This window comes from Antedon bifida, chromosome 6 (assembly GCF_963402885.1).
Source record: "Antedon bifida chromosome 6, ecAntBifi1.1, whole genome shotgun sequence".
In the NCBI taxonomy this organism is placed as follows: domain Eukaryota; kingdom Metazoa; phylum Echinodermata; class Crinoidea; order Comatulida; family Antedonidae; genus Antedon; species Antedon bifida.
Window position 1 is genome coordinate 3,735,433 of NC_136231.1, and position 12,109 is coordinate 3,747,541.

The 12,109-nt window shown below is 30.7% G+C and overlaps 2 protein-coding genes across 3 annotated transcripts in view; one reads left to right on the forward strand and one right to left on the reverse strand.

Annotated features, from left to right (window-relative positions):
* Positions 1–12,109, forward strand: part of LOC144844737 (intraflagellar transport protein 25 homolog) — a 128,460-nt gene that overhangs the window by 76,613 nt on the left and 39,738 nt on the right. The window lies entirely within an intron of this gene.
* The window catches only part of LOC144844730 (uncharacterized), a 29,549-nt gene continuing 22,066 nt past the window's right edge, over positions 4,627–12,109 (reverse strand). Inside the window, exon 8 of one of the 2 annotated variants that reach the window (XM_078701768.1) lies at positions 4,627–4,966. In XM_078701768.1, coding sequence (XP_078557894.1) covers positions 4,902–4,966 — 65 coding nt within the window. In that variant the 3' untranslated portion in view covers positions 4,627–4,901. Of the gene's footprint in view, positions 4,967–9,485; positions 9,542–12,109 lie in introns of those variants that run through there. The other variant, XM_078701769.1, reaches the window with a different exon arrangement.

Here is a 12,109-nt window from a genome sequence, read left to right on the forward strand (position 1 = left end):
AATGGACTTTACCCATTCTTCAGATCTCATAATTGAATACACTTATTATTTTCACTTTTGGAAAAATCCGACAGATGGAAATTTAGATTAAAGTTAAATGTAATTGAATAACAATATTAATAACAATAAAGCTTTATATCAAAGGCACACAATTGTATTGTTGAAATGCTCACAGTAAGCCGAACTGATTGCTAAATAATGTGCGGAAATGTTGTCACTATTTACGTGTGAAAACACAAGATTGTATATTTTAAAATGATTGTGTTTTCTTATAAATGAGTACAATTGCAATAAAATGGATTTCTGCAAACAAATTAAATACTTGTAGTAATGATTTCAGTGTAATTTCCTCTTCATCATAAGACTACTTCAATTCATATTTAGCTTGTTTTAAATCATAAATTGTAAGTGTTCTAACTTAAATCAGTTAAACTAAACACACCTGCCGCACAACGCAACAAAGACATTTTTCAATTACAATTTTTTCGTAACATCCTCAATATTAGTATTTTTCTGCATAAACATCGTCACACAATTACGCAGTCTATCATTGTCAAATAAATAATAATACCGCTTTTTTGCTATGCATCATTAATTCACAGATTTATTTCACACATCACTTGAATGACAGCTGTATATTAAATATAAATATAGTTTTTGCTTTATATTTTTAAGGATCAATTATTGGGTACATATGAATACCAAGAGGCAGAATTAAAACTGAGTGGAGATAAAAATTGTAAATCTAAATAATGAGAGGAAATCCTGATTCAATGTTTTGATATAACACTCTCTCTCTCTCACTCAACTTAATCCACAAAAATTGAGAAAGGAAGTTCCCTGAGGTAGGAGATTTGATACGATTGCAAACTAAAAGTACAACAGGGTTGCTACAATATATTATCCCGCTGGACTGAAAGAAATTTTGTTTGGAAAGAGGGGAATATGCTATAGACTACAGAACCTACTCGCTTAAACTTGATAGTACATCATACATGTCTTTTCCCACTCGCCAACATCCAGAGCGAGTCCACGAAAAAGGAAAATATAAACTCCTGGCTGTCTGTAGTATTTTCTTGCTAAAAACATATTTGATTCTGATTGACTGATAGACATAATCTGGGTTCACACTCATCCTTTCATAATTGATAGGACTACTTAAGTGGACATGTCAATATTTTCTACAAGTGTTCCCTGATGGGTAATGAATACTGAAATATCACCATACTAATTAAACTCTTCGATCTTTCGGTTCATCTTTAACTCCTCTACAAATTGGATATGAAAATAGCTTTGAATTTTTACATGTATCTCTGATGAAAAGTGTGGTATTTTTACTGAAAGTGTGTGCTTACTATTTCACAAATCAATCACGGTCAATAATACCTTCTGTTTAAATCGATACTAGGTTCTGTTTTTCTGCAAAGTTTAAAGATACACTATCTCTTTTAAAATCTTCCAAGATATTGAAAAATAAAAAAAAAAGAATTTGAATTGCAGTTGTACCATGCAGAAGAACTTAGAATACTTCAAACATCAGATAGTATTTAGTAATGTGTGTTATATCACTGATTGCCATACTTTTCAATATTAGTTTTATCATTTTAAACATTCATCTTCACCAAATAACAACCATAAACCAAAAAAACCCTCATCCTTTTCATAGAAACCGTCTGTTGTTAATCTTATGAGTTTTCTTCCCCTCACTCTTCCTATATTAATCATAATGATCATTATCATTATACTAAATGATTACATCCGTATAATCATTTTTGTTTTCAAACTACAACATTAATTATAAAATCCATTAACAATATTACCAGAAGGTCAAAATCAATAACACTAAAATGTCCTGAGGCCTGCTATTCTCTACAATATCAACAAACACATTCAAACAGTATTATTCAATACATGCTATTACCAAGAAAAAACCCCATTTCACAGTTAAAATGATTGTGAACTCCTGAACCTTAAAGCCTGACCATCAGTTTGATAATTATGCCTACAAATCTCAAGATAGTTAAACCCCCAACTACTTATTGACCATCGTTATTAAGAAAATTAGGCAAAGTATTAAAATTTAAATGAATCGCCATTAATCTATACAGAATACTTTCCTATTACGTCTCTAATGATTTGTGCGACAAGATTCAAAGGACACTACAAGAAGTATTTAATCTCATTGCATTAAGCCTCCGTTGAGGAAATGGGCCAAAAGAAAGACCACGCAATGCTGAAGCTTTAGTTAAATGCAGGCTAATAATCTCCACCATTAAAAATGGGCTATTCTCGTATATTACAAACTTGTTAAGAGGGTGTGTACTACAAAACAAGTAATCTATAGGAAATTTGAATGGGTATCTAAAAGGTTTTTATCTCCAACCTGATGAAGATAAAAGACACGTTCGATTATGAAGTGCAAACAACACGAACCGTAAACATCAGTGATTTTAAATTTCTGTTGCGATTTTTTAACAGAGAACAAATTTAATTTACATTGCTGTAATACTTATTTTGTATAAATGCTGACTCTATTGCTATTTATTTATGATTCATGTTTTGATTTATGTTTGATATTATGTATGATGTGTGAACACTACAAACGTAGTGGGATTAAGTATTCACATTCCATGAATTTAAAAACACCATACAATACAACATATTCGTAGAATGCTTTTATTCATTAATAATGTTTTCTATTTTGGAATATTATGTACTTGGCAGTGAAATATCAGGAATGGATTTATGGACAGTGAATATAATATAGAGAGAGTGTTGGGCTGGAAAAGTAATTGATTCTTGAGTTGAGACACTGGACTCAATCTTCCACGAATGACACAGATCATTCACTCCATTTTAAAATTATTGGTGCCATTATTGTCAGTAGAATAAGGAACACATTGGCTGTTAAGCTTTGTCTATACTACCAAACTTTATATGTGACAAAAACATGTGCCCATATATGGACATGATGATGTCATATCACTACCATATTTGGGCATACCACTACCATATTTGGGCACATCATACTTTTTTTTATCAAACTAGTTTGATAGTGTAGACAGAGCTTAATAATTACTCTTTCTGCTCAGTCAAAAGAAGAGATGAAAATTTGAAATATTTAAGTAAGATCTTTTGTTTAATGGACGTTGAGCAATGTTCATAAAAGTGTTTGTATTGCATTTGGATTTAATATGGGTGTTTTCATTAACAGTTCTGTAATAATCAACTCTTTTCCAAAATCAGATATAAATTTCGTGAAGTCTGGTTGACTGAACAGGATTCACTGCTACATGTTGTCCATCACCCTGTGTTAATCCAAGCATATTCGATCAAGATAAGATAGAAGTAGCGAGAAAAGAGAAAAATATCATCATGTTGAGAGACAACAACTGAAATGATGGTAATATGGTTACCAGAAGACAATAGAACATACAAACATCCTGACCTACTATATGTCTTGATAGATGAAGCAATGTCCAATGATGGAAAACATAATGAAGATCATAGGTGTACACTTGCATTCTTGTACAATGCAGATAATAGCCACTAATTGCAAAAATTAGTAAGAATATCCAAAGTATGTTCCAAAAAACCCCACAATTTTACCTCAGCATTTGCCTAATGGGACAATAAGAGGGAGATCCAAACTCATTGATAATGAAAAGTGTGTGGTGGTTAAATCACACTTTCATGTTATTATTATATATCAAGTTCAATGACAACAAACTATGTGAAAGACTAAAACTGCAGATTAGTTAATAACATTTAAACACCTGACTATATTCTATGCTAGCATCCTGTGGGATGGCAGGCAGGTGATATTTCATCTATATATAGGTTTATGACATGCCAATCTTAAGAAATTAAAGTAGATAATGTCATTAGGAAAACAATAAAACATAATTGAAGGCCATGTGAGTTATTGTTGTCTTTTTTTGTTAATAGACAACATTTTTTTATATTGGACTTTTTTGCATGGATCTTAAGAAATGTTAGGGATGTCTGTATGATGTAATAGCTCTTCAAATATGAGTAATGTTTATAATAAATATGTAAAAATGATATGACTCATAGATTTCAAAATATTAACAAGTATAGCAAACTGGTCTTACCAACTTGTTGAAGTTATTGGTCTTTCAACTGATTTGTTTTTTCCAACTGGCTGAAATGATCTTTCCAAATGGTTGAATTGGTCTTTCCAGATGGTTGAATTTGTCTTTCCAAATGGTTGAATTGGTCTTTCCAAATGGTTGAATTGGTCTTTCCAAATGGTTGAATTGGTCTTTTTAACTGGTTGAATTCTTTCCAAATGGTTTAATTGGTCTTTCAACTAGTTGAATTGGTCTTTCCAAATGGTTGAATTGGTCTATCCAAATTGTTAAATTGGTCTTTCCAAATGGTTGAATTGGTCTTTTTAACTGGTTGAATTCTTTCCAAATGGTTTAATTGGTCTTTCAACTAGTTGAATTGGTCTTTCCAAATGATTGAATTGGTCTTTCCAAATGGTTGAATTGGTCTATCCAAATTGTTAAATTGGTCTTTCCAAATGGTTGAATTATTCTTTCAACTGGTTGAATTGGTCTTTCCAAATTGATCTTTCCAAATGGTTGAATTGGTCTTCCAACTGATTGAATTGGTCTTTCCAAATAGTTGAATTGGTCTTTCAAGTGGTTGAATTGGTCTTTCCAAATGGTTGAATTGTTCTTTCGAAATGGTTGAATTGGTCTTTCCAAATGGTTGAATTGGTCTTTCAACTGAGGAAATTCAGTTCTAATCTTGTACAGGATTTATAGTGTACATACGTCCTTGATCAAGTATTCTTCTTATTTTAATATAAATTTCAATTATAGTTTAATGAAGCACCATTAGCACATTTGTTTGCGAATTCAACCAATTTATCATACATTGACAACTTTGCTTTTTGTTGTTGCTACAATGACCATAACCGCAAGACCTTTCTGACCTGTAGGATTAAACAAAAACTTAGAATTAATGATTGATAAATAACATCCATGACTTGTAAATCTTGTGTCATTTGTCAAATAACAACAAATAAGAGTGTTTGTCATTTGAATGATTACTACTTTTAGATCAATTGATAATATAGTAATTGTTTTTATGTCTCTGTATTATCTCTTTAATAAGTACTATCAATCAATCTATACGCTCCATATTGAATAAATAGCATACACCAACACTTTCTAAAGAAAGGGGTTTAGAAGAGGAATAGTAATGATCACCACTACAGTGGCACACGATAAAATAAATGTTTAAATAAAGACAAAAACACATTTCCAGCAAGCAAACCAATACAGAAAAAATACATAAACAACAAATGAAACCAACTTCCTTCCCAGCAAAGAGGGAGAGAAAATGAATAAAACAATGAAAAGCTATAGAAGCTGTTAATGTCAAAATCAACATTATGGAGGGTGGGTGGGAAATTAGTGAATATTTTCAAACCTGAGCACACAAGGGTTGATATGGTTGGTAAGCAAGAGGTGAATGTATGGAACACCAGCTGTGCAAAAAACCAATTGATTGTTTCTTTTAAAGATGGGCTTCTTTTGTTTTGTATTCATATTATTCATAGTGTTTATTCCATTATTATAAGGAAATATAATGTAATTTATATACATTATATATATGTATGTAAATACTTATTAAATTAATGTAAGAGTGCAATAAATGAAGAATCTAAGGTATAAAAAAACAAAACAATGTTGATATTAACAAACCAATACAATTTGTATGTCAGCACTAAAGATTAATATAATTCTGAAATTTGACGTTGGTTCTGCTGATGAAAAATAATTTTCATTAATGGGAATCATAAAAAAAATATGTCAAATATAAATGATTACTTTGGCTAAGACAAAAAGGTTATCATTAGGCTCACAGGCGCCCTCTTGCAGAAGAAAAACAAGCCGCCAACCAGACGACCTACAGTTACATAGCATAGGAATTCAGCACTGGACGCCACTAGACTCGACAGATCTTAAATTAAACACCTTGGAAGATAAATGGTCAACAAGTTATATTTGAGTTGAAAGAGATATGTTGGCAATATAGTATTTGAAATATCGCCCTCTGTAGTTAGTTTACTTTCTTCAGAACAATACATGTAGTTTATTAAAACAGTCATTCTCTTTTTGAAGTCTTTTTTGTTATGAAAAAATATTGGAATCAGAAAGAAATTAAAATTGGTAGAAACAAGAATCTTAACCCAATCACTTGCAATATGAAAAACACTTTTGGATTTATATCTATCAATTGTTTGTATAAAATGAATCTGACTACATTAAACATGTGGCTTCTCTGTTCATACTAAAATTAATTAATTAAAGAAATCAACACCTTTAAAACAACATGTTATTATACAAGTTAAAAGTTTTACTGTAAACAATGTGTATGAAATATGTTTTTTGTTCCCATAATCTTGTACAAGCAGGTTGGAATCCTGAACCTCAATTATTGATTGCATATTTAAGGCATGGTTAGATTATAAAAATGTTTGTCAAGTAAAACAAATTGTATATCTTTTAAGACACAGGTGACTACCTGTATAAACCTATTAATGTAATCAAATATATTAATTTTGAATTACTAGAGTTAAAGGTTGACATCATACTTTATGTAGAGTCATCGTGTATAGCAATTTTATTAAGTGGTTTTGTTTCATGTTGTCGCATCAATTTTTATCCAATTTCCTCTACTGTCATACGATTCAAAGTTTGTTTGTCCCTCAGCAAATGTCGTCTTAATCACCTGCCGAAAGGTATAAGATGATTACGGAAATGATAATCACCCTAACAAAAAATAAAAGAAAATAAGATGACCATCAAAAGAAATTGCAACGATAGTAATGATCGATGTAAAAGATAGATAAAAGAAAATAATCCATTAAAACGAAATGAAAGAAACAAAGAACAATCTCTGTCATTAATTCTTTTATTTTATGACAGTGTTATAAAAATATGAATAAACGGTTTAGAGGGTGTTAAGAGAAGTATACCCAGCAGCAAGTGTCAGCCAAGCTCGCAACCCTGACGTAAGCTTTAAATAATGCTTGTTACTATTCTAACATACTTTCTTGCTTTCTGTGAACTAAATTTTAAAGTAACACACTAATTATTCTCATTACCATTAAAAAAGAAAATTGTATAGAGATTTAAATAAATATTTCTCTTATTTTACTATCTTACTACAATAAAATAACAAATATTGATATTAGTATATCTTTGTATTCTGTATTTTCTAAAGAGAAGTGAGACATGTTTTTCCAATACTTTTTGGACAAAAACATACATACACTTAGCACCATTCCGCCGAATAGTCTTCTGACTTTTCTACGTCGACTACTCTGTTTCTGCTGTGAGGTTTCTCCAAAGTATTCTGTCAGATGTTATGTCCTTTACTTTCTTTAGGTCTGTTGCAGTTTTGAATTTTGTTGGTAGTGTAATAGTTGGATCTGATAAAATTAGTGCTTTCAATGGTATTGGTAAATAAAATTGGTCATGTTAGTGTTCCTGAAGTATAAGTCTACTGCTGTATTTGTAGATGTTTGCTTATTTTGTCTTAATATATGTTCCCCATCTAGCTTATAACACATCTAATGATATCGGTTTCACGTTATATATTTTGTATTAGGGTTTTGGTTTGAGATGGGAGCTTCAAAGTGCTGAAGAACAAAGCGGTGTAAATGGTTCCTCTGCTTTTCTTCTTTCTTGGTTATTTTATACATTAATTCGTGCTAAGGAATACTGTATTTTAAATTGCATCTATATTTGGCTCTTTCTTTTATGTAGATTTCTGCTTGTTACAAAGTCTGTATCTCTGTATACTGATATAAAATGGCTATTGCTCCTACTTGGTACTTTACCTTTGGATTTAATTATATTATAAAATGTGGAATATAGTACTGTATATAATGAAAAGGATTGTGATGTGTGATGAGATAGAGAACGTTATCTGACATAAGGATAGACAACCTCTATTTACAGGCACTGCAATGTTTAAACCTTTACAGCTCTTGTCGGGCTCTTGTATACAACAATTCAATTGATTTGTTTATGTTCAACATTTATTAGGAATGTTTCTAGTAAGGAACATTCACAATATTAGTGAAAGATAAACAACTCAATCAAATATCATTAATTTGCAATGATAACTGACAGAAACAGAAACAATTCTGAACAAAGGTTGTTGTACTTAAAAGACTTGACCTTCTATCATTGATATCATTCGTATATTTTGTTTTCAATTTGGCATTTAATAATAATAATAACTGGTACTTGATATAGCGCATTATGCTGAAAGCCTCAATGCGCTTTACATAGACAGAAAAATTTAGAAAAATAAAAATTCAAAAGGTGGGTTTTGAGAAGAGATTTGAAGACACTGGTGGAAGTTGCCTGATGGATTTCAATAGGCAACGCATTCCATAGAGAAACGGATGCCGAAGAAAATGAACGATTTCCATAAAACTTAGTGGAAGGATGAAATATATGGGCAAGAAGAGACTCAGATCCTGATCTCAGAGACCGCTTATTTATTATGGAGCTTTCAATTTGCGATGAATGAAGCAACGCATTGATGTGGACCTAAAAACCAAGTGTCAAGGAAAAAGCATGGCCCAACTTACATGAATGCGCACAATGAATTAATCCAATCTAACTTGTTACTATGTCATCAGTTGTACCATTCCATAAACAACAACGACACTAAAATATAACATTATTATGTTATAGTATTAAACATTTTTCAGCCAGAGAAAATGTGAAATAGTTAAGTTATTAACAACTCTATGATTTTGAATTAAATCTGGTATATTATATTATATATATATTTTGTGGACCAGAAACTATTATACTGTTAAGAAGTTAAACCTAAAGCCTTGGCTTAATGCGTCCTCCTCACACAATTATATTTATTATTATTTATTATTGTGTGAAACAATAAACTTGAAGTCAATGGCCCTAATCTTTAAGAGCTTGGTTCTTGTTAAGGGACAACTGCTATAAAACTTACATTACTGTTTTAGACAAGGCTGGCTAAGTATTAAAATTTAGTTATATGATAGACCTACTTATATAAACACCCACTCACAAAACAACCTGTTTCATGTGTTTAATGTTGTTGAGAAATGAGAATAATATTAGACGGGTTTTCTAAGTTATAAATCAGGATTTGCAGAGATTACAGACAGTATGTTTTATGAATACCCATCAAACACTTTGACTAGTTTCATATTTCTATGAATTAAGCCACTCCTTCTGGACTGACCGTTCACAAGATTACTTTTTTGTGGCTTTTTCACTTCATCAATTTACCGATTGATGTAAATATAAACTTAAAAGTACAATAGTAATAGTAGTATGTGTTCATAAAAAAGTCTGAAATAAAATTAGATAAAAACTTACTTGCATTCAGGTTTTACTAACAATTTCTTGGGTAATAAATCGTGTAATTGTATCCACTGTCAATCATTTGACAAATCAATGACCAACTGCAAAAATCCAATTTTTACGGCATTCACCTAATCAATAAACAATTAAAAGATACTTTTAATAACTCGACTCGACAATCAATAAGTCTCGTCAAATTTATCTATAATTGGAAACAAATCTAAGAAATTTCCAGTATTAATGAAATGGTTGCAAGCACTGAAGTAATCAAGACAGAAATGGAACAAACACATTAAGATATAGATTAAAAGCATATACATTTAGGTCAATCTGTTTTACATTTTACTTTCATGTTTTTTGACAAATAATTTACTAACTTCTCTCCGATTACAAGATTTTTAATTGATTTTTTCTTATACATTAGTGGCATATCCAGAGATAGTTAGCATGCTAAAGCATTTATGTTTTGTATGGATTTATTATTTTGACTAGGATGACTTTCATTTTCACTTGACTACGCAGCTGTTAGTCCACAAACACATGAGCATGCATGGTCGAGTGGTCGCATCATAAAACTCCCTATTGTTTTTATTTGTATTTATTTTATTTATTTTGAAAGGACAAAATATATATAAAAAAGGATGGAAAGGAAAAATTTTAATTGAGAGTATCATTTCTAGATGTCATAGTTCATAATATACACCTTTATCAAAATCAAATGATGAGTGCAAATTTACCATTGGTGAGCATCCCTTTTAAAGAGTCTTTCACACCTGTTTCGGCACAGTTCCAGTCAGACGCCGGCAAATCCAACGGAATATTATCGTCATATCGATTGCCATATAGCCGCGTGGAGCGTTGTGAAAACTAACCATTGCCGTTCGATTCGGACCGAAACCGTGCCGGAACAGGTGTAAACGACCATTTAAAAGGATATGCCACAGATTGTATATACCGGTAACTGTCTCTTTATATCATCATAGAATTGTACACATATCATTATCTGTCTGAAATCATGCTGAAACATTAGACAAACTTTTAATCTTAATTACAAATCAATCTTGTGATGGGTATATAAATCAATCTATCAATACCTGATCGATTTCAACTGATTTATTTATTCAATCTTTAGATGAACCTATAAATCAATCAAGAATTGATTAGCATCTGCTGGCTTTGTTAATTGATGGACAGATACTCAATAATAGAAAAGTAAAGTAGTAATTAGCAGATCAATTCATCTTTGTCTTTAGAATCAGCGATCTATCATTTACAAACTGCTCTTTCATTATCTTAAGTAAAAAAAATACAGCAGTTTTGTTTATAGTATATATCCAGAATATGTCAAATGGGGTTCTACATGTAAAGTGGAACTCAAATCAAATATCTCTTTATTCAGTCCAAGACACACATTGCCGTCTCCTTTCGTTTAACATCCTGATGAGAAAGCACTAATTTAAATACGAAAAACATACATATATATTATACAAGTATATTAATTACCGAGACATAACATCCCTTACATCTCCTTTTCTGATTGATGAAAGCTACTAAACTAATTAGACAATTTATGAAGTATTAATTACCAAGTGATATGTGATATACATCGATTTATAACTCAACATGTACTGTAACAGTATTCCTAAAGAAGACTTCTGTCACAATAATGAGAAATTATAAAGTCATCTTTATTGTTGCCTCACTAGGAAAGAAAACTATCAAAATGAATAGCGTTTAAGAAATGGTAAGACTGAGACTGAACATTGAGAGGGAGTTGACTTCAATTTAATGGAGCTTAAGAAAAGAAACCATTCGGATCCAATTCAATCCGATCGAGTCCTTTGAATCTGAACATGGTTAGAGGATCCGTTTTGAGATGAAAACTCACACATGGTAAAACATGATGCGAGATATAAATGGGCAACACAACAAAATCAAATAAAGAATGAATGTAGATATTTTGTAAATAATATGTTGTTGAATTTGAACAATTATATTTTCTTAAATTAAGGAAGTTTACAGTAGCTATGTCAATCAAAGCTGAAGACTTTTTGAAGAGCCAATAAGTAAATAACTAACTACAGAAAATAACAACAGAACTTCTACTAGACTAGATATATATTAACAATCTGATTCTGATATAACTTGTGCATATTGTAAATAGACATCTAACTAGAACAGCGGGATAAATATGCATTGTTATCTGATAAACTTTCATTATCTTACTATGCACTATAAATCGAATAAGTTGATTTAAAAATAATTACGGTCTATTTATTGCCTGCAAATATAGAATAATAGGAGAGGAATTCATTCATAAAGTGTGTTTATATGTTGAGCTTCATTAATTGGGAACTAAATAATCTGTTGCATGCAGTAATAAGGCTAAAATAAATGAATTTAATCGATATTATATGGCATATGTATACTTTTATTGGCAATAATAAATACTGCAAGCAAATTAAAAATTAAATACTCAAAAGCAATGTGGATATATTTTATATACTGTACTAATTTGTTTGAAGAAGTGATTTTACATAACAGTTTGTAAAAATGCTGTAACTAGCTAGACCACCATGTTGGTAGTATGGCTATAAATGTATTTTTATAATATATCAGTATAAATAATATTCAGTTGCCTACAATTATTCAAAAACATTGATAGGATAAAAAGGTCATCTATGTTGAAATACATGTGA